The sequence below is a fragment of the Pinus tabuliformis genome, chromosome 2_1 (assembly GCF_031772625.1).
Source record: "Pinus tabuliformis cultivar Carrire ecotype Pingquan chromosome 2_1, CPIR1, whole genome shotgun sequence".
Lineage (NCBI taxonomy): Eukaryota > Viridiplantae > Streptophyta > Pinopsida > Pinales > Pinaceae > Pinus > Pinus tabuliformis.
The window spans coordinates 619,545,112-619,569,968 of NC_142299.1; the positions used below are offsets into that span (position 1 = coordinate 619,545,112).

The 24,857-nt window shown below is 38.0% G+C and overlaps 1 protein-coding gene across 1 annotated transcript in view; it reads left to right on the top strand.

Moving 5' to 3' along the window:
• Positions 1-409: 409 nt before the first annotated feature.
• The window catches only part of KINESIN-13A (P-loop containing nucleoside triphosphate hydrolases superfamily protein), an 83,027-nt gene continuing 58,579 nt past the window's right edge, over positions 410-24,857 (top strand). Inside the window, exons 1-4 of the mRNA XM_089403075.1 lie at positions 410-681; positions 812-1,016; positions 1,310-1,554; positions 1,762-1,983. Coding sequence (XP_089259201.1) covers positions 1,372-1,554; positions 1,762-1,983 — 405 coding nt within the window. The 5' untranslated portion in view covers positions 410-681; positions 812-1,016; positions 1,310-1,371. The remainder of the gene's footprint in view (positions 682-811; positions 1,017-1,309; positions 1,555-1,761; positions 1,984-24,857) is intronic.

Genomic DNA, 24,857 nt, shown 5'->3' on the forward strand with positions numbered 1-24,857 from the left:
TTAATAAGCCGTAAGAGATAAACTTTCACTCCTACGAAATAGCTTTAAGCATTAAGCCATTAACATATTTCCTTTCTACAGAATAAACTTTTTACCCAACAAAATAATTTTACACTATGCTCCATACCATCATCCAAATTCAATCATCATTCATGAACATTTCTTTTACATCAAATTAAATTAAATAAACAAGCCATTTCAAAGTCCTTTGTTTCCGGTGCGAAATCTTACTCTCATCTAATTAAATTGAAATAACCTTTGTAAAGTCTTCCATTGTTTTTGGCATCTGGCCTTTCCTTCAAATGTTACAAGGTCACTTTATTATTTTGAAATATTTTTCATTATTTATTTGTTTTAGATGTTTTTCTTCGGAATACTTATATCAATGGAATTAACGTGAAAAATTTCCTTAAATCTCACTCTGTGGCCTGGTTGGATGTTTTGTGTTCTCCCGCGTGGTTTGCGATCATTTTGCGGGACAGAACCCTCGACGGAGCTCGCCGTGTCCGACAACGCCACGTTTTGGCGGCCGCATATGCATCCCGATCATCCCGGCGCTCCATTGATGTAGCACCGTTGTCCCAATGCTGTAGATTTAGAGCAAATAGGCCCCGATTTCGGCTCATTTTAGGCCCAGATTTTGTAAATTTCGACTCTGTTGGATCCTTTGGTGAAGATTTGGTACGTTCTCTGTTTGGATTTCAACTATATCGTGGCATCCCGTACATGTTGGCCTTTTGTCTGTGAGGTCTCTTTTTTGGTGTGGAACTGTGGATCTTTTGAGTTGATATGGTAAATTTTATATTTTCAGGGTTCGTCATACAGCTCGGGCCCATTCAGACTCGCAGCCCTATTAAATTAGATGCAGAGGGCGAAGGTCTGAAAATTTGGAAGAATTTATCGCGTTTTGTTTTCCTCTGGTCGCAGTTCTCTGAAGTTTCAAATGTTTTGAGTTGATATTGGTGCATTTTGAGCCAGATTTGGTCTATTTTGCCCTCCATCCAATTTTTTAAGAGGTACTCTGTGAATATTCGAGCAAAACTGAGATAAACTTATGCATTCTCAAATTTGTTTGAGTAGCTCCAGATCTGCTTGAAGATCAGGCGGGCTTCAGTTAATTTTAATCGTTTTAATTTGTTTAACCTTAAATGAAAGCCTAGAAGACTGCTGTGCGAAGAATTACTATTCATTTTATTTGTGCGACGCGAGCATCGATGAGGTGCTTGATTTAATTCTTGTGTATCGGGGTCTTTCGATCCCGTTTATAATTTTTTATTTGAGTTCAGATCTGTGTTCTATTTTGTTACAGAGGGGCTTTAGAACATCGCATTGGCGCCCCAACGCCGAGCCCATCGCCACATTGGTGGCCAGATGCCGCAGAGCAGCGCCGCGGCTCTGTATGATTACGGGGTTTCCCTGCACAACATGGGGAGCTCGATCGATTCCAGCGATCCAGTCACGGCTCGCTGGCTTCAGTCCGCTGGTCTGCAGCATCTGGCCCCTATGGCGTCTACGGGCATGGATCACCGTCTCCTACCGAATCTGTTAATGCAGGTCAGTTTGATTCCTGGATTTTGTATTTTTACTCGCTTAGGGTTAGTTACTGCCACATAATGTTTATAGCAGTCGAAATCATTCTGAGATTTATGTTCCTTCATGCTGATCATCAAAATGTTATAGAATGCAACTTTCCAGTCCCTTGGATGTTAAGAGGATATTTTAGATTATTGAGCTTTGGTGGACATTCCAAACTTTGGTCAGGGTTACGGGGCACAATCATTGGACGAAAAACAGAAGCTGTTCAAGTTCTTCAAGGGCATGAATTTAGGTGCAGAGTCTGGATCTGAGCCAATCACTCCTACAGCTCAGAGTTCTGCAGGACTGGCTGCTACGGATGGCTTCCTTTCCCCTGAGTTGCGGGGGGAGTTTGGGGCAGGGCTCTTGGATCTGCATGCCATGGATGACACAGAGTTGTTTAGTGAGGTGAGCACTGTTTACGCTTTTTCCAAAATTACAGTCTGAACAGAAACGCAATTTAAACGCATGCTGGCTTCTTAAAAATATCTAAAAGTGTTCTAATGAGCACCTCTATATAGGTCCAACCTGAGTGGACCTAACTGTCAAGAACATATGTTTCTTCCACAGAGACCACAGCATTGAATCTGGACAGGGTTAGGCTATGTACATCTCTATAGACTAAGCAATTAAATCTATGGTTAGTCTATGTACATCTCCATAGACTAAGCAATTTAATCCATAGGTAGGGGTTTCTTGTCCCACAAACAAGAGGTTTCATAAGCCAATTTGTTGTCTGGCTAGCAGGTGACTTTAAATTATGCTATTACTATTATACTTATAATTTATAATTTATTTCCCTCAAAAGAAAGCATAATTTTTTTCATTAAGAAAATGATACAAAATTACATTCTGTTGATGCATTAACCCGGTGCATTCTATAAGTGAGGAATGAGTTCGGTGTACTATAGGTGTTTTAAACACCTCGATAGAAAAAACATGCTGACAGATAAAAGAAGTCTTCCTTAGGGCAGTGATACATACATAAATGTAAGATTTCAAAGGCCTTTCATCCAGAGTGTGACAGAAAACAAAATGATATATCAAAACTACTGACTGCAAAAAGGGCGATGGTAGAATTCAGAGATTTCAGCTTCCTTTGTTTCCTTTATTAACCACTGCCCAAAATTCTTCTTAAGGTCTTCTTTAGAAAGCTGATTTGCAGTCTGGGTCTGCTCCCTGTAGACATGCCTGCAAGAGATATTATCGAAAGTAGCTTTAATACATTATAGCTCCTCAACTAATGGAAGCAGAAGCTGGTTGTGACACCTATGGACTCTGGAAAACCAATTAATCACAAGCATGGAGTCCCCAAAAACTTGAAGAGATATACATCCTTTTTCTTTTGCAAAGAGCAGTAAAAGCTTAAGAGCCATAAGTTCTGCAAAATTATTTAAACCATGTCCCAGACCCATATCCATTGAGAAATAATGAGAATCATAAAAGTAGAGGACAGCCCCTGCCCTACAGATTTTATCCTCTCCTTGAGACGCACTGTCAAAAAAAACCCAGGGGATATTTTTGTCAATCTCTTCCTCAGAGATGATTCTCGGGTCACTGACCTGGGATTTTTTTGGAAGATTTGCAAATATTGCAAGGCTTTGAGAAGCAGTACGGTCTGGACAAGAAGGGGGGTCCTGAAAAATTCCCCTGTTCCTTGCAAGCCAGATGCCCCAGCACAAAATCAAAATCATTGCTATGTAATTTCTCATTGCACTGTTAGTTTATACTTATAAATTATAATATTAATGTTAAGAGTTTTTTGGGTAAACATGTTTCTTAGATTTCCATGAATTAAATAATTTGTACAATTAGCAGTTTACTAAAGTGGTGGCAGTAATTGCTACAGCCATAAATCATAACCCAAACAATATGTACACAGCCCGTCAAGAAAAACTAGCGGCAGTCTGGCCACTGCCATAAAGTCACAATGAGGTATAAACAACTCTTTTCTTGAAACTTTAAAAAACCAAAACCAACGAGGAGCATTAAATACTGAAAATCCCCATGGAGATCTGGCCGTAACTGAAGAAATCATCGCTGATGGATTCAGGGACAAGTACCAGAAGTCCATAACGGAAATTAATGTCTGCCCTGAAGGGGGTGCATCGGCAGAATTCATGGCATTGTAAGAACACTATCATCATTACTATGAAAACAGCAAAGGGTGAGCATGTATATAAACAAGTGCAATGTTAGCATATAAACATTCATAAATATATGTCATAATTATTCTGATAAGCTGCTACTAACTGTCTGATACCGTTCACAGCACTGTCACGGATCTGATGTATATATTTCACCATTATGGCTAGCCTCCAATATAGACATGATTGCTTTGATATCAAAATATGCAATGATAAAATAAATGCAAACAATATATATTTTTTGGTTGAAACTTTTTTACAAACAGCTTGCATCAACCAAAGCAATTAATGAAAACTCTCTGTTTGAAACTTTGACCATCATTTCAAAAGCAATATCGTCCACACAAATTGCAATTTGACTTATAGTGAGGTTGCTGGCAATCACTGGGCATTTTTAAGCATGCCGACAATGTAGTTTAAGCACGTGCCTCATAACTAGAGGCCCCAAGCAGAGAGAAGAAGATTTCATGAGGATGAAATTGCCCAATCTGCATTTCTAGTGTGTTTCGTATGGTGGGAATGTAACCCCTATCTAGTTTATATGAGAATATTTATTTTGCTTCTCAGATTGATTTTCCAGCTGCTAAGTACATGAGAATAAAGGAAAAAGGTGTAGCTGCTCTTTGTTAGTGCTATTTGAATTCATATTGGCAAAGACAGAGATCCGAAGGGCTTACATGCCAAGCATATGAAAACTGCATCCCTTCCAGTGATATAATTAATAACTTCTTATTAGGCATCAAATTTATTATATTATGAAAATCTGTAGCTAGAACCACAGCTGAACTTCTGATCTACATTGGACAGAATGCTACATGAAAAATTTCTCCAGAGGTTCTAAAACGAAGAGGGCAATGAACCACCCCCTCCCGACAAAATGAAAAAGGGGTTAGATCCAACACTAAACCTTCTAAAACTTAAATGCTCTGCTTCTTGAGTAGAAGAGTAGACTCTTATAAATTGCTTCCACAAAATGATACAAAAACAAAACATTTCTAAGATTAGAGTGAGATCGAACCCCCACTAGATCCGAGGGAGTCAAGAGAGTGATGGGTACCAGATTTTGGGGTTTTCTTTCTTTGATCCTTTCTACTTTTTGTTAGAGGGGAGGAACAGAGGTTGTTTTTTAAAACATTTGAATAGGAAGGGGAAGAAGAGGAAATAATGGTACTTGTCTCCAATAGCTTTAAAGTTACTATCACCCCAACAAATGAGGGGTATGTATGACAATCTAAATTCTACTGAGCAAGAAACATTCCCCTGTAGCCCATGAAGTAGGGGGTTAATTTCAAGATTAGTTCCTTGTCCACTTGGGTTTCAAAATAAAAGCATAAAACCTTTTCCACAATATAGAGTACTAAATGGCTTGTGATCTGCTCAATTTTTACAAATCTAGTCCAAAACAGAGCTATGACTGTGTGAAAGGCCAGTAAACTTACCAGTTAGCCCTTTTTCTTGAACGATATTGATGTGATTTTTCGTCGAAGAGCACTGCAAATCAAGAGAAGGGATTGCTTTGCCCTTTTTGCAAATCTGCTTTGCTCAGTACATGTTTGACCCACTGAAGGACCATTAGGTAGAGAGTAGTAACTTGTAGAAATGGAATTGGAAAGACCACCCATTGAGAGAAGGCAATGCGAGGAGCTCTTTGAAACTTTGCTATTTTGGAGCGATAACGGACTCTTGGACCATGTTCTCGCAGAATCAACTTGGTGGCACTATGGACTTAGATTCCGCTAGCAACTAGATCCCACTGCATCTTAGCGCAGAGAGTCAATACTCATGGAGAAGCAACTCCAGATCCAAACTTACAGAGTGAAGAACAACCCTTTGTCTACACATTTGAACTACGAAGGCACGATTTTTTGCTTTAGGTTGGGATGAAGTGGTGACAACTAGGAAACTCTTGCTATGCACCACCTCTAAATGAGGCTCTAAATGGCCGTTAGAGTCCAAAAGCAATGATACAAGCTACTGGGCCACTAGCCTACTACAAGTCTACATATCAATGATCAACATGATGAATTCTCATCGAACTCATTACCACTGCTAGATATGGGATCATCAACAGGAGCTACATTATGTCATAAACATCACCCGACTCAGAGTTCGAGGACTCCTTAGAATCCTCTGCAATCTCAGTAGTAGTAGCAGCAGCAGCAGCAAAACTAGACCTAACAGAAGCACGAGTTGGTTGAGTTGCATGACTAGTGCTTCCCAATGATTGTTTTCATTTGCGTGATTCAACTACTAGTTCTAGTTCCACTGGCACTACCAAATCTGCATTGGGATCAACCCCTGTAAAGTTTTGTAGATGTTCTATGCTAAGAGCAATTTCACTTTTCTCATAGCAATCATACAAGTAGTTAAGCAAAATGCAGATAGAACATATAAGCAGATCTTACAGAAGACAAATCAGAAACAAGAAAAATGTGTGTGTTCGTTTCGGCGGTCAACAGGATGCTTCAACCAGCAAAGTCTCCTTTGGTCAGCCAGCCCAGATGTGTCACAAGATCCCTCCAACTAGTAGATGAGTCAACCCAAGTCAATTCTACAAAAAGTCAATGCTGTCCTGAAAAGTCAACGCAGGGGCAGCAAGCTAAAAGTCAACGCAGCAGCAAAACGGTCAACCCTTTGACCTCGATTTTTGTGCCAGATAGTACGGCCTTCAAAAATCGAACTTTCCACCAATTTTCAGCTTGATTGGACCAAGCGTTGACCAAAGTCAACGTTGGTCAAACTTTCTGCGAAACCCTAGCAACAGAAACCCTAGCAGCAGAAAATCCGTACGGTCTGTCCTCTTCGTCCTTCCCACGTGTGGCTGAAATTCGTCCTCCAGGTAGCGTACTCTCTAAGATGAGAGAGGAAGATGTGAGTTGAGTTGTGATAAAATTCTCTCCAACTTTTCCTGTATATATATCCATCAATGAGGGTGTGTGACACATCTGTTGGGCATGTGAGCCTACATTACAAAACTGGCTGACCTTGCACATATAATTTATTAAGAATAATAAATTCACAATATAAGTTCTGCTCATCGGATTAAGACTATTTTTATATGGATTTTACACCTCTCAGAAAGAGGAATCCAACAAAAATATTAGCCTCTTAATCTGAGCATCAGAACATGGAGTTTGGACCTAGTTGTCCAAATTTAACACTCCCTCTCAACTAGGGAGAACTCCATTTATTAGTGCAATTAACATCGTGAGTCATCCCGCCGAAACTTGCTTTGCTGGCTTCTTTATTTCAGAACAGAAGTGGGTCAGTCACAAAGACATCATTCCCCGACTGACATAATCAGTCCAGAGGTCCCAGACCTCACAAATCTTGATCCCAGATCAAGAGGTTGGACCATGCCATCCTAGATAGAGAGTACGGCAATCTCTGATGCGTCCATCAGTCTTTGCTAATAGTCTCTAGCTTTTCCACACCTCATTGGCCAAATGAGAGGTACTTCCCATGAGCCCTGAACTCAATGGGTAGGATGCATACGGGGCACAGATTAAATGAGTGGCGAACCAGCTCAATAATCACAAGGGTGGGGCAGAAGCATTATGAGTGCTTATAGCTTCGAGAAGCTATCCCCAAAGCCCCCCAGAGCTCCCAGAGCTCATCGTCCAACAGGACCCACATCATAGGGTCTTTCCACGACACCAAGACTCTCACGGAAGGTTAGGAACTTGACCTTCCCCAGGGGCTTAGTGAGAATATCCGCGACCTGCTCATCAGTTCCTATATGATCGAGCCTTACGGCGCCTCGCTGTACCATATCCCGGATAAAGTGGTACCTGATATCAATATGCTTGGATCGGTCGTGGAACACAGGATTCTCAGTCATACGAATCCCACTCTGATTATCACAGAGTATTACAGTGGTATCTAGCACATGTTGGAACAGCTCACTAAAGAGCTGCCTCAACCAAACTGCTTCACAACAGGCCATACTAGCAGCAATGTATTCGGCCTCCGCGGTGCTCAAAGCCACCGACTTCTGCTTCCTGCTCATCCATGAGATCGAAGCAGGACCAAGATTGAAACAGCATCCAGATGTGCTCTTACGATCCACCACACTGCCAGCCCAATCGGCATCAGTATATCCCGGAGTATCACACTCCCAGCAGTGTATCTCAGCCCATGGTTTATCGTGCCCTGAAGATATCTCAAAAGATTCTTGGCACCAACCCAGTGAAAATGATGAGGCTCAACCATCTGTTGGCTCAAAGTATTCACTGCAAAACATATGTCCGGACGGGTGTTCACTAAGAACATCAAAGCTCCTATGAGTTGACGATACTCAGTAGGATTGGCCAAGATAGGCTCTGCAGCGCTGCCACTCAACTTCTTAAAGTTGAGTTCCATTGGTGTCGACACGGACTTACAGTCCACCATCCCAAATCTTTCCAGAAGCTTCACAATATACTTTCCTTGAGAAAGGAAAATCTCTCCAGGTCTCTGCCAGACCTCTAGGCCTAGGAAATAGTGCATCAGTCCTAGGTCTTTCATCTCAAACTCAGCAGCAAGCTCCCTCTTACATTGATGAATGAGAGGGTCACCACCTGTCAGGAAGAGGTCGTCCACATACAGCACTAGAATGAGAGGCTTTCCTTCCACAACCTTAAAGTAAAGGTTTGGATCAGCATTGCTTCGAGTGAAGCCCAGCTTCATCAAGTAACTATCCATCCTCTCATACCAAGCTCTGGGTGGTTGCTTTAACCCATAGAGGGCTTTCTTCAACCTGCAGACATAAGTGTCTCGATCTTGAACTTCAAATTCCAGAGGTTGTTCTACATACACCTCTTCCTTTATTGCACCATGCAGAAAAGCGGTCTTGACATCCATCTGATGAAGACTCCATCCTTGCGTAGCAGCAAGGGTTATGATGGATCGGATGGTGGTATATCGAGCCACAGGTGCAAATATATCGTCATAGTCAATTCTCAATCATCATGGATCTGTACCTCAATGACTGTAATGTTGCTCTCATTATACAGCATCACATTGCTACCCCAAATCAACAAGAATGACAGATCTGGTCTTTTCATTGTAATATACTCCTAGTGGAGATTCATATCTACTTTGCTGTCTATGCATCATCACGCTGCATGCTACCCATGCTGCCTTTGCATCATCACTTTACTACAACACAGTCAGATCTGCACTAATTGAGGCTTACGATCACCCAATCAAGCCTCCAAATTTGCTCCCACAGGTTGCCCAACCATCTGATCCAAAACTGATCAAATTCCTTGACCCAACACAAGGCATAAATTGTTGTTCCAATCTGTTTTCGCTGCTGCTCCTAATTGTGACTGGTTAGGGCATCCATATGCTGCAACAGCCCTTAACCAAGTCACCAAACAGCCTTCAAAAACTACGTGCTACCCTTGTATAAGTCCTCTGCATCCACGCTGTTGATTAGGGCTCAATCTAGCCCCAAAACAGTCCCACGCAATGCCTTTTCAGTGGGGTAAGGGCCTGCGGCCTACCACAGGTGGCTTCCTGTACCCACGGCCTGCTGAAACAGAGTTTCCAGCCCGCACATAATATTCAAATCAACCCAGAATTTTGTCTCCTTTATTGAGGCCTTTCTGCTGGTTAATTTTCACTCCAAAACAGTCATAGGAGTGACCTAAACGTCCCCTCTTCCTTCACTGGAAATGCCCTTACCTGCACCCAATAAAACAGAGATTTAGGGCCCAATATACTGCAGATTTAGGGCTCCTATTCTTAGCGTGTAAGGGCCTCTTGGGACAGCGTATGAGGGCTCTTTAGAACTGCGGATTCTCCTCTAGATCGCTCTGTCCACAAAACCCAAACACGTGGAGAGAGTGCAGTGGTAGTCTCCCTCTTAATGCCAGCTTCTCTGCAGAAGTCTTTGAACTCATTTGACTCATATTCAGTGCCATTGTCAGTCCTCAAAATCTTGATCTTCTTTTCGGTCATATTTTCCACCAAGGCTTTGAAGGTACGGAACCACATGGAAGCCTCATCCTTCTTTTTCAAGAAGTATATCCAGGTTTTGCGAGAGAAGTCATCAGTAAATGTCATATAGTAAGAACATCCCCCCAGGGATGTTACAGGCAACATACCAAAAAGATCAGAATGGACCAGTTGCAATATCTCAGATGTCTTTGTGACACTTGAGGGGAAAGGTCCCCTTGTATGTTTTCCTTCAGCCCTTACATACACCTTTATGATTATTTCCAAAATCAGGCAGCCCTTCATGTTCATGATCTTATAATGCTGCCTATGCATCATCATCATGCTGTCCTATATAACATTGTCACATCACAGCCATATAAATCACTGTCATACAAGAATCACTTCCATACATCAAGAAACATTGTCCCAATATCACTAAAGTCGCTGCCCAAACATTATTGTCATAGGAACAAATATCTCTTCCATATATCATCTCCATTTGTTAAGAGAACAATATCACTGCTATGCATAACTGTTATAAGAGTAAGTGACACTACAATGAGTGCAGAAGATCACTGTCAAAAACTCTGTCATATTGTCATATTTCACTGTCATATGTACAGAAGATGGGGTCTGATAATAAGCCCACTTGACTACCCTTAAGCTCTTCCATATATCCATTTTTGAGACTCCAAATCATCTACCTTCTAACAGCCCTTGTTGTCCTTCTCAAGGGACTATACTTGGAGCTTTACCAAGCATCTTCTTACAGCCCATTATACCAGAATTGCAAACTGTCTAATCTGGACCATAGTATCTGGCAAATTCATCATTATAAAAGACAAGCACATACCTGTGATAGACGTCATATTTCTGTCCACAACTACATTTTGACCAATGCACAGGACCCTTAAATTTCGGCCCTGGTTAGGGCTTTCTGTGGCTTCTACGACAGCCCACTATACAGCCTTCAAACCTCTTTAATTCCTACGTTGATGGTCAAGGGTACTGCGGCCTTCTTCCTGCTCCTTGCTGGGCCTCTCGGTCCTCTCAAAACAGACTTTTGTCCCATTGTAAAACTCAAAATCACTCAACGGCCTGTGCATAGAGAATAACCCTTGCATTTATGCTCAGAACTCCTCTTTACAAGCTCAGCTAGCCTCCTTCCTTACTTGGCCAATCAGATCATAAACAAAAGACACAAAAATACTCCTCTTCGCACTTTGGCCAGAGCCTTAAGCCTGCAGATACCTCTTCATCACTACGACTTGACTCTTCATGACTGCAGCCTCATGTCCTTATGACTGCGGCTTCCTTTACTGCCTAAACATATCCTCTACAGCTGCGCTGTATATCTTTCCGTTACAACGTATATCATTGATAGCGTATATAATCCTCTATGTACAGCGACACAAAGGCATCCATTGACTTCGATTAGGGCATGATTATTTCGATGATGATTGCTATAGATAGAGTTTGTCTTCACCTCAGCTCTGATACCATGTAAAGTTTTGTAGATGTTCTATGCTAAGAGCAATTTCACTTTTCTCACAGCAATCATACAAGTAGTTAAGCAAAATGCAGATAGAACATATAAGCAGATCTTACAGAAGACAAATCAGAAACAAGAAAAATGTGTGTGTTCGTTTCGGCGGTCAACAGGATGCTTCAACCAGCAAAGTCTCCTTTGGTCAGCCAGCCCAGATGTGTCACAAGATCCCTCCAACTAGTAGATGAGTCAACCCAAGTCAATTCTACAAAAAGTCAACGCTGTCCTGAAAAGTCAACGCAGGGGCAGCAAGCTAAAAGTCAACGCAGCAGCAAAACGGTCAACCCTTTGACCTCGATTTTTGTGCCAGATAGTACGGCCTTCAAAAATCGAACTCCAAACGAGATGTGTGAGGCAAATGAGAGGGGAGGTATGATTTTATGGGCTTGGATGGGCTGTTTTTGGAGGGAAACATCCCCAATTTTTCCAACAACCACTCACAGCCACACTAAACTTCTTTGTGTGGGTTTGCGGCCACATATGTGTGAGTTGTCAATGATCAGGCTGGGTTACGATGGAACTGGTTGGTTCATATTGGTTCATGCTGGTTTGGTACCAAAGTAGCCGGTTCATGGTCGGTTTGGTACCAAATTGGGGTTTACTTTGGCCCAAACTGGGGCTGGGTTGACCTCTGAGCCTAATGAACCGGCTAGTTTGACAGGGTTGCAGTTCAACCTGTTCTGATTTTAAAACTATGGTTAAGGCAATGGGTGGGCATAATAGGGATGTGCAGTGAAGACTATAGCCTTGGGAGTCATTGGGAGAAAATGTACATACTTTTTTTTGTTTACCTTGATATTTATTCCAAATCAGAACTAGTCCTTAAACATGAAAAGTGTAAGAGATAAAAGGCAGACTTAGAGCTACAGAGCTTACAGGAAAGTAATTGCAATGATTCAAGTTTAAATTATTTCTTATATAATAAAGAATGAGAAATTTTTGGACAAAAGATGAAGTATGTATCTGTTTTGAAGACAGAGCAATTTTCCACCCAATCATAGGTTGTCTCTTAGGGTAGTCTCTCTACCTCAGGATCAAGATGAATACTAACCAAGTATCTGATTGTTGAGTTATTGTAAACAGAATAGTTATTTGGTACCCACAATATTTGTCCCATACAACACAAGGAGAAATTTTAGTTCTCTGCCCAATAGTATTTTAGATGTCCCTCCCTCTAGTTTTTGTCTATTAAAATTTGACTCCAATAGATTTTTTTTCCTTGCTATTTTCATGGTTCTAGTGGCTTCCTTTTCTAGTTGCTCCATCTCATGCTATTGTAACCTTCTTTTCTCAAACAAAAACTGTTTCCTACTCTTCTGTCTTCTTAAAACATCAACTCTTCCAATTCATTTTTTTTTCGTCCTTTTGCATGAGTGAAAAATGGCAAGTACGAGTATTAAACCAATTTCTCTTTGTGGGGACAAATATCCTAGAATGTAGGAGGTGATGGCCTAGATCTAGCAGTTGGTTCCATGTACAGAGCTTATCTCCAAATTAAACTATTGGTTAGGTTCAATAGAGTGAAGGTTACAATAATGACAAGATGAGTAGAATAAGAGACAAGATTCTAGGCATGTAAAATTCCATAGATGCCCTCACCTTTACCCTCTTGTGGTATCATAGCCCCATTAGGACTTCATGCTCGGTCAGTCTTGGTTCCTTTATTAATTGCAAAATAACAATTTTTACAAATGTTCAAATCACGATGGCCTGTCTATCTCATGGTGTGAACAAGACAATAGTTAAAAAATATCTTTGCAAAGCATTTACACAGGTATAGGACTAAGTTCAGTATTTCCAAACCTGGACATTACACAACCACATGAGAGCGCCTTCTGATGTGTCACGGCTGTGTCTTCCATTGATTTCTTCGGTACTCCAGTCAGAGATTGTCCCTCCCATTTCCTTTTACCTCCAACAAAAGTAGGAATGTTAAATTCCCGAATACCAGATCTGATTTATATTCCAAGCAATTTTTATATCTAGAAAAAATTATTTAACTTTGTAAATTATTTTTTGAATTGCTGAATAAAATATACTGGTATTTAACAATAAAATTTGCAGCAGCAGTACAAGTAGAAAATCAATCACATCCCCTGAAATTATAAAGCCCTCCAATTTATTCGTCACTTTATTTCTCATAATATATAAGGGGTTCCTTATAGGGAAAATGACCCACAGAGAATTACAAAATTTTAGACAGCAATAGAACTTGGAACCCCCCCCCGGGAAAAACTTGGTCCCTTGGAAAACTTGGTCCATTGAAAAATTTCTAATTTACAAACTTGGACCTCCTCTCTCCTAGTTTCCCTTTGTATGGTCCACGCATTGAATGATCCTCATGAACTAAGCCTGGCCCTAACTTGCATCCCCGCCGCCACCCAACCCTCTGCAAAATTGGTGCTCAGCAACTCGACCTCCCTACGTTTCTTTCTTTACTTTCTTGTTTTATTCTTTTGTTTTTACTTTTTGATAGCTTTACTGATTTTTACTGTTTTCTTGTTTTATTTTTGTTTATATTTATTTAGAGTATGTAATTAAATTATTTTATTATTATTTATTATTTATTTACTATTACTATTCTTTTATTTATTGTTTATTATTTATTTAATATTATATTATATTATATTATTATTTATTATTAAGGGACATTACATATTCCCCCACTTTAAGGAACTTCGTCCCGAAGTTAAGTTTTTATTATTTATTATTTTTATTACTTATTTTTTATTATTAGGGGACATTACATTTATTTTGTTATTTATTACTTATGTAACAGTCACGGCACCCTCTGCTGAACTAGTATAACCAACAGGCATCGAAAGCTTCACAACACCCCGGAAATCCCAAGGAATATCTATCCTTTTTTCCACTTTTGGAATCAGGGATAAGCCTCCCACTTTTGGAATCAAGCATAAGCCTCCTCGGTCTGTATCCTAGTCCAAGGCTGGCCCCAAGGCTCGCGCCTGACTCAGACCTCATCTGCCCCCAAGGCCCCGAGGCAAGCATCCGGTACGGTGCTCAATGTCACTGAGCATCTCGCAAGGTTGGCCACTCTCTCCACAACTCCTAAGGCGCACAACCCCAGGCATCGAAGTCCTTACACCCTTACCAGACTTCGGCATCCCAATACAATACTAGGCACCTAGCCTAGAACATCAGGCACTTGGCCTTCTCAAGATGGTCCCATAGCCCTTCAAGAGCTATCCATCAAGAGCTACATAAGACAAAGGAACCACTGGCATATGTAGTGTTGATTGAGTTTGTCCCCAGCCCATATGGTGTTACTTATTCTCCTTCGTGCGTTGGGGTTGCACGAGATCATCAAATAGATCGGCCCTCTCGGTCCATTTGTGGAGTCCTGTCAATCATCACACCTCAACATGCAACCAATGCATTAGCTATACCATCATAGTATCATAGAAAATAATCGACATGCAAAATCTTGCATGTCATCATGTAACATTCATCATTGTTAATCGCAACATTATGAATAATAACGAACTGCATGCTCATGCATGTCATATATTTGTACGCAACTATCACATGTTTCACTTCATGAAATACCATCATAAGTTATATCATCAACATATTTGCATCAAAGACATATCATGACTTCACATAATAAATGAACCACATGTCAATAAACCTCATATTATAGCATCATAATTCCTATGCCACGTTATGCATATCATATCCATCATGAGTATTCAACATTAAATACCTATCATCACGTAGTAAATGAATATGTCAATATACTTTGACACAATCATCATCATCATAAGGATATATCATCACTATTTTAACAACTATATAAATATGAACCACATGTGCATGATCACCCTCATACCATCATAACATGAAACATCATTAATGTGAGAAACATCTCAATACTTATCAAATATAGAATAATACTCTATAAGCATTCTTATCATGATTCATCAGAGAAATCAATTTCATTTACTTTACAAACATTCAACTATGAACTAAGATTATTCAACATCCATCTAGGATCTATGTTATCTCATCAGTGTTATTAGTGTTATGTTTTCATCAACATACCAATTAATTTTTCAATAATCATTTCCACTTCTTTCAACTAGGAAGTTGACCATTTACACCATAGGTATAATCATCTAAGTGCATCGTTAAATTTCACACTGAGACTAAAATATATCATCATGTGGTTTATATATATATTGCAATTTAACCCAATTGACTCACTCAAGAATGAAGGAGATTTCAATGGTAGCTTGATGATGTTTAATATCCAAATGATATGATTAAGAAAGTTGATGCAAATGTAGTAAATGAGTACATACATGTAATTTGAACGACAATTGCAGTGCAAAATCAAATTTATTAGAATATTTTACATGTGTATTTCATGAAGCTACCTAAAGTTTTAAAAGTAAAGGTCTCATTTATTCACATGTTCAGTTCATGATACAACTTTAACCTTAACAAAAGTGTGTTGTCTTCAGTGGAACATATGTAAGAGGACTACAACTATTTTAATTTATCAGAAAGATATATCGAAAGATCATTGCATGCGATTAATGTGTCGTGGAACATAGTACAGTGAAGTATATCATATATGCTTATGGAACCCATGCATTGAAAAGTAAATGTCACTTTTGTGTTAAGAGATCATTCACATATGAATTTATTAGTAATCAACTGATCTAGAGATCCATTAGTGTTGCCAAAAAAAATAAAGTATACTAGTGTTCCATAGATTAGTTAGAAGAAATGTGCATAGGACTGAAATTTGTTGAACCATTTAAACATTTGCCTTGATCGGAGAGGTGATGCAAATATTAAACTGCATTATCATCATACAAATGCCATCAGGAATTGTTTTAAATTTACATACTCTTCCCCAAAAGAATTGGCGTCAACAAATTAATTACCACTGTTTATATCCAGTTGCATCATAAAAAGGAATTTAGGAATTGAGACCATGAAATCTGCAGGCATATGAAAACGGATGATCTTGACAAGCAAATGCAACAATTGGTTTAAAACAAAGATCGTTCCAGCTTTATAAATGTTAATACATATCGCTAAAGGACAATCCAACCCAAATAAATAGTGAATAATATGATCAACATTCAAGGAATGTTATCTCTGTGTTTTTAGATCAGATTGAAACCATAAAATAATGAACAGATGCAAGTGGACAGAGTCAACAATTTTGCCACATAAACAACGATCATCTAAAGGTAATAAGATATCAGAGTTTATACCATTGTGAATTGGAACAGATTTCACTATTTTAGAGCACTTCAAATGGTGACGATATTACAAATGTCAACATCAATTATCCAAATACTTCAAGCACTATGTAAACTGTGTTGTAAAATGAACTGGTGGTGAGTAGTTAAGAAAATACACCAGCATTAAAGATTTGTTCCTCCACAAAAACATGCCAGTATACCATATCAATAGTGCTCAAAATTTTTAGGGAAAATTCCATCCAATGTGGATCGAATCATGTCAGTTGGCGTATTGTTCAATCACAAGAAATGAATGTTTAGGATGTGAAATTCAATTGTTTACAATGTTCAGAAATGACCATCATTCAAGATATGTTTAACATCATAGCATGGTATCATAGGATTCTCAAGGAAAAATTCATGTGAAAATACGCTGATAGACAGAAAATATACCGATCTTTCAGAGAATTATACATTGTCAATTATGGGTAGATTATCACCATCCACAAGTTTATTAAGTGTGACCATAGCAAGAATTCAAAATTTATAGCCCATGAGGATGTAGGAAAGAATTTATGTTTAAGAATTTATGTGAGAGCAGTTCTTATAAGTAAATTCAGTTTAATGGGGCAGTACAGGAGATTCTTATTTAGTGTTAAAGCTTCTAGGTTTGACATAGCACCAGCTGCTCCTTCATTAAGATTTATGGAGACAAACATAAGTCCTGAATTATATGCAGCCAAAGGGTATAATTGTTTTGGAGAGAAAACACACTAAAGGAATTCCAGTATCAAAAAGAGATGATTACAATGATTTGATCCTTGCCATATAGGTTTTGCTCCACCACATTCCTGGGATATTCCACCACATTCGAATACACAGACAGAATACAGGGAATAACATTTGTCTTAATGTTTTTTCAAGCTTTAATACTCAATGTTTCAAAACAAGTGTCACAATCGGGCTTGGACCTTAATTCACTTCAGAAATTGATATAAAGAATACAGTGAAACAACCTTTGTCAAGATACTAAAGACACAAATTAGTGAAGGTTCAATTTAATTGAAGTCCGTTGCAACACTTGGGAAATCATTGGAGAGATGGGCGCCTCTAAAGGTTCAATTTCTTTACAGTCCATAAAATTCAAGTTGGAGTCCATTGGAAGTCCTCAGAAATCACAGCAAATATTGGCTTCAAAAGCATATTCAACGTGTCAAGCAAACTCAATAAGGCCCAAATTCATTAACGTTGGGACGAGAAGCGAGTCCTATGCAACAGATCATTGCAGAGCTTAGCTCAGAAATGTATGCATAATAGCCAACATCTTCAAGACCACTGTAAACATAAATAAAAACACTGATCTTGATCTTAGTGGAAAATATTGCTTCTCATACAGAACTGTCAAAAATTATCAAACAACAAGAACCCTTCACTGAAAGAGATGGGGTTAAGTGCAGTGAAAAATAATCTCACTAGAGTATATTATTGTCGCTGTGGTGAGCCAAAAAGAAAAGCTAGTGTTCAAAAAGCTCAAATCGTGGGTTGTGTTTCATCCGCACAAAGAAAGCATTTGTGGCAGTAATCGTAGGGAATGAAAGCATCAAAATAAAAAGGATTCCCTCGCCACATTAACGAAAGACATGCAAAGTTCATTAATTCAAAGCAATAAATCCTCTGAATGAGATAAGAAAGACCATGGTTCGAAATATATATGGAAAAGCTTAAAGAATGCACTAGCCCTTTCATAAAGTACAAAATTGATTGGCATCCTTGTGGGTTTTGGTAGAAAACACTCATTACTTGTTTTCAAGTTGTGTTGTGCAAACCTCAAAACCAAATTAAGTACATGAAAGGCTACAATAAAATTGGCTGTATGTGGGTTTTGGTAAAAAGCACTACTCATTACTTGTGATTTCAACTATAAAACCAAATACTTATATCCATTGTTAGCAGTGAGTCTCTGCATCACAATTCGTAGATTATAGGTCGAAGCTACTGAGTCAGCTAAAAGCTTGTGATGATTGCTAATGCAAAATTATGTGACGATTGTCAACGGGTCTATTCTTGAAAGATATGGCTATAAATGTCTAGAATGATATGCTAGAAGGGCACAAATAACCTATGACGAAGAGAAATCAAGCTATGAGAAGAAAGCAAACCATGAGGCACTAAAAGATAGTTGCTAAATGGCATTTTACCTTTTATTCAACCAAAAATACATAACTGCCAGAAAAGCACATGACCATTAGATGCGAAGGGTCACAACGTTGTTTTTTTTGTTTGTTGAGAAAATGATCATTGACAAAGAAAACCGATCATGTTGTGTATCATTAAAAGACTTAGTAAACTGTTTCTTACTATTTAGTTCCTCAAAAATTACATCAATGTTAAATGAGGCAGAATGTCTTAGAGGAGAAGAGAGTAGAGTCACTATAAGAGCATGGAGGAATTCCCAACTCTGCCTCAGTTCTAGGATTGAATTGCTTGAAATTTAGAATTCTTCAGGGGCATATCGTGAAAGAAAAACAGAGGCCTATGGGAACAAAGGCAAAATCAAGTAGCACAACTGAAGCTAGGAATATAGTCAGACGATTCAAAAGCATTATCAGAATCTTCAAGCTTGGCAGCAAAAAATAGATGTACGTTGTTATTCATCGGGTAATGATCAAGTTGTGTCGATGTACGTGAGAACAGTTGCAAAATTCGAAAGAATCTCCCGTATAAAGTCTGCTGGTCAAGAAAAGGAGGTAAAATTTTAAAAATAGTGTGGAGGAGGTCAGGTGGTCAAATTGTGCCCCTCCATAAATATCATAAGTTTGTTTTTTTTAGACTGACCCGTTTTGAATTTCGAAATTAAAACCTGTGTGGATCGGCTCAACATGTATTTAAAAAAAAAATGTTATGTATACATCAATTTAACCGAAGCAACAGGAATCTGAAGATTCAATTAAAGAAATACGGGTATATAAAGTTTAAACCACTATTAACCCACTTAGGTATATCTTGACAATTGTAACCCACCGGATTTTAACAAATTTACCAAAATTTCCATTATTTTTCCGGGAAATTTGAACCTTAGACTACGCGTTGAGACCCAACACACTTAATCAACAAGAAAACGTTCGTTAACAATGGCAATGACCCAGGAATTAGGGAAATATGAAAACACGCAAAAGAGGAAGAGGAGACCCTGTCTGGTAACAGAAATTCAAAGGTCATCACTGAGGGAGATAATCTTCGAAATTCATCTGCATGTAAAGATGGAGTTAATAGCCAAAGATCTTTTGAAATGTTTTGTGGAGTACAAGCTCTCAGAGGACTCTAAATCACATGAAGGGCGTAATGAGTAGATGGTGCAAAAAACAGATGCCTAGGGTTGGAGCACCAAATATAGAAGCCGGAACAACAAATCAAAGCCCTTACGGTAACTCAGAATCCAGATATGCAGGACCTCAAACTAAAAGGAAAAATTGAAGCTGTGAAGGCAGTGGACAGAAAAAGCTAAATGGCAATGGCGAGAGAAGAGAAGACACCGATAGAAGTATGAGGCTGCTAGCCAGGTTTGAACCTAGTTTCGCTGTTAGCTCTTCAAAGTAATATGCTCTTGAATCGGCTTTCTATTACTGGTGAGTAATAAAAGAGAGCATATATTTCTAAATTCGGTAATTTTATTAGAGTAATATGTTCTTATGAAATTGATCCCGGTTGGACTGAAAATTAAATGAAAGAAATCTATTATAGAGAAGAGATACATGCAATATCGACTGAAGATTATTTCAGTCAAAATTAAATTTTATGAATAAATAAAATGTTGAATTATACTGTAATTACAAGATAATGGTTCTCAATATATGATTTCTATGTTCATTATGCTAAAGATCCAAAATAAAAGATTTAAATTCTATTTCATAATGATGTCAATAAAATACTCAAAATATAGCATCAACGAAAAAGTTTCACTTTGCTCCTACAACATGAAATTTCTAACGTCAGCATTGCGAGTTGATGTTATGCAATACGAAACAATTCATGCAATTATATTGTGCATAATGGGTGGGATTTGGCATGGTCTTGATATGATGAATGGTTGAATGATTGAAGGCAACTATGTAATGTAATTAAAGAGAAAACATGCCTATGGAGATCACCCAGATGCGACATCTGGGAAACTAGAGTCGAAAGCTTCAAGTCATTAGATTGAACTATAGGCCCTAAGAGTTGAACCCAACCTCTGATACCATATGTAACAACCCAAAATAAACATGTAATTAATTAGATTAATCAAGTAATTTATAATCAACATGCAATTATCAACTAATTAACATCAAAGTTCAAAACTATAAATAGAGACACTTACGTGTGATTTCAGTTGAAGTCTGCTAACCGCAACAAGGTTTTGGGGATGACTTTCCACCCAATCGTAGGTTCAGTTGCACAAAATCTTGCTACAACGGGCCACCCCCGAGCCCTCAATCAACGTACTATTGCCAGGGTGTCCTTTGTCTCACAACACTATTCTCCCAAGAGAATGGATGGTGGAATCATGGAATGCCTCTCATCTTCCTCCTCATCTATTAAATAGAGCAAACATTGGAAGGGGAACCACATGCACACACTCCATGTGTCAACATGCAACTTTACTGCTTTCTTGTTTTATTCTTTTGTTTTTACTTTTTGATAGTTTTACTGATTTTTACTGCTTTCTTGTTTTGTTTCTTATTTATATTTATTTAGAGCATGTAATTAAATTATTTATTTACTATCACTATTTTTTTATTTATTGTTTATTATTTATTTAATATTATATTATATTATTTATTATTTTTATTACTTATTATTTTTATTATTTATTATTTTTATTATTAAGGGTCATTACATTTTGTGCCTCCTCTCTGCAATAAATACGGCCTAGTTGCCATAAATTATGCTTTTCCTAATAAATTAAACAAATACCTAGAGAGGTATTGGACTGCTCCTTCATGCTTGACACTTAGCCTATGCAGAAGTACCTGCCCGCTGCTGTAATCATCAACACAAGATCTTTCCAATAGTATTTGATGAAAGGAAAGTCCATCAAGTTGAGTATTTAAATCATCACCTTTCCATCGAACAAAAAAGCTTGGTCCTTGCCACGACTTTTCTTGAGCACATCCCACGTTAGAATTTTGTTTGAAAATGCCTTCTAGTCTAGATTTTCTAGGTTTTTTAAATTTCCACAATGACTTCCAACACCAGTGGGCTTCTCCTTGCTAACTTTCCAAGAGACTTGCATCAAATGTACATAATCTACATTGTGAAACTGATAGTTAGATGACATTCAAATTTTTCCACAAGAAGAATAGTCTAGATTTTCTAGGTGTTTTAAATTTCCACAATGACTTCCAACACCAGTGGGCTTCTCCTTGCGAACTTTCCAAGAGACTTGCATCAAATGTACATAATCTACATTGTGAAACTGACAGTTAGATGACATTCAAATTTCTTTTAGAAAAATATAATATGCAGACTATGATATAGAACTGAAGAAGATGACAGATGCCTTCTAGTCTAAAATTTTACAAATACATAGATATAGAATCAAAGTATAAGATAAGAAAATGGAACACTCCAATTAATATCGATTGATAGAATCAATACCCTAAAAAATTTGAACCCATTCATCTCCGTAGCTTAAAGCACTACTTTATATGTAGTCTGTCCTTGAAAAACGAATCTGGTTTCTTTATCAATATATTTTATTGCTTCTTCAAGCACATTAAAAGGAGCAACTAATTTGTTTTTTTTCATTGTTAAGATATATTGATTGATTCTCATCCCATTCTCCTTTTTGATTGTTTCTCACCCGTTTTCCTTGAGTATTTCGATTGCTTTTAAATTGCTTCAAGATAAGCCTTATTTTTATCGATGCTTTTACTTATGTTCAACTTTTTCATTTCTTGGATTTCAACCAAGGAACTATATATCAGGTTGTTGATTGTCAAAACTATTATTTTTTTTCAAGATAAATTAGAATTAAATCAATGCTTTTGCTTTACTTTTGGTTTGATGTTTTGAAATTAGATTTTGAACTATAGGAGAGTATGTTTCCTTTATGGCTATGTTGAAGCATGTTAGGTGTTTCGTGAAATTTATTGTTTGCTATAATATGATTTTCTATATAAAGATTATATCCCATTTATATAAGATGCTTGCTCTTTTGGTCTAATTTTTTTAATATCTCATTTATATAAGATCTGTGTTCTTTTTGTCAATATTCTTTTATATGATCTACACATGGCTCTAATGATATTGGTGAATCTTCAGTGGTTGTCATCCTTTAAGTTGCATTGCGTTTATTATGCTCGGTCTTGCATTTTTTTTTTCAAAATTGCAACGACTTGCTATTGCTATTCTATTAACCACGTGTGTTATCAATATAGTGTGCATAAGAAGATTTTTCTACCTTGAAGCATATATATTATAGAGAGGAGTGCTTTCAGTTGACTAAAGAAATAATAAGTTGAGAAAAACCAACATTCTTGGAATGGCAATTGTTTGGCTTGAATGTTGACATCTGATGATAAGCTACAATGGGAGTGAGTTCTTAGGGCCTTCACGGGTCTTAATGACAAAGAGAGGTCTTAGGATACATTAATCTTAAAAATGACTAGGGATTACAAAATTGAGCCATCGCATTTCCAACAAGCAACAAGTTTGAGGATGACCTAGTGTTGATGGGGATCATTTGGTTAGCCAAGGTCAAGACACACTAGGAGGAAGAGTCTCAAATATTCACTTTAGGTTAAGAATAACAATCTGTTTTCTTTCTTGACTCGTTGCCACAACATGCACTTGTTGGCAACAAAAATATGTGTGTGTATGTATGCACACGCCTCTGTGTGTGTGCACATGCGCGTGTGTGTGTGTGTGCACGCGTCCATGTGTATGTGTGTGTGTATGTGCATGTGTGCATGTGTGGTGTGTGCGTGCAATAAGCTCAACATCCAAGTATATCTTTTGTGGAAGGGAGGATATCTTGGCTCAGAGGGCTTGATGTTGATCCTTGTTGGTTGGAATTTTATAATGAGGTTTGAATTCACTGTATTCTAGGGTCTTTCAAGGTTGGCATTCTACATGTCAAGGGTATTGTGAATGAAGGTTAAGGTTGTTTTTAAAGGATTTGAAGGGGAGGTGACTAAATTAATTAGTGAGTAGAGGTAGGTAGCTTAATGATATCTGACTTGATGAATGTGCTTGCTTGGATCGTTCATTTCTACAATTAGAGGTAGATAGGCTAATAAGATTTTGGCAGGAAGATTGGGTATAAGTGCAACCTATGGGGGATTCGAGGCAATAGCAACAACATGTGCTATTTAAAGGTGCAATAATGGCAGGATTTGTTGGTCAAATCATATGTCTTTTCCTTCTATAACTACCATTAAAATGCGCAATTGCAACCATAGTTATTGGGTAAGGCATATTCCTTCTAGAAATCTTTTGAATTTGTTTTTGAAAGGTTTGCTATTTCGCTTACCTTATAAAAAAAATCCTTATTGGTTTTGGATCTCCGTTTGCATGTTATTTATGTTTGATATTTTAGATTGCAACAAGGTAACATCACATGGAGAAGGTCAATGAGGTTGTTGAGATTCGATTTGGTAGATGTTTGTCTTAGGGTATTATTGTTGAACTCAACCTTTTATATTTGTAGTTGTTATCATTAGGGTAAGTTTTTTAGATTTGTAATTATTGTCATTAAAGATCTAATTTATGTTGCCCAAAGGGAGACCTCTTTTGGAGGGTTGAGTTCCAAGTTTCAACCTCATGGGCATTGCACTATAGGAATTATTATTGACAATTGGGATCTTTTAATTGTGACCATTTTGGTTAAATAGATGAAAACATGCTCATTGTGGCCATCAAGATTTTTTACTCGTGAGTGAATTCAAACAAGGCACAAGATGGAAACACTCAAAACACAACGTGAGTTGGGTTACGCACATGCATTGACATCACCAATTCATACTCAATGCAATTTGCAAGAATTGGCATGTGAAAGTTTACATTCATCATGTGGATTTACTGTGGTGCAAATTGTTTACACTTGCAAACACTTGCCAATATCATTCTTTCACAATTGGGAGCTCATCATAAACAATGAGAAATTGGAGTAGTTGCACTTCTATTCACTTTGTGAAATGCAACAGGTTGGGTTTGCTGAGTTGAGTGAGAACATATCATCTTTTATATGTGCATTTGAAACTTTCACTGTCTTGGAAGAGTGATGAATATACAAGCGAGGCTTATAAAATGGGATTTGGATCTTGAAAGTCTTGACTATTGCCTTTCTTTTGTGTTTTGAGTATCTATGAGTCTTCTACCATTGCATCATCTTTAATATTTACCAAAAGTGGTTATATGTTGTATTAATAATTTGTTGCAGCTGCATTAGTTAGCATAGAA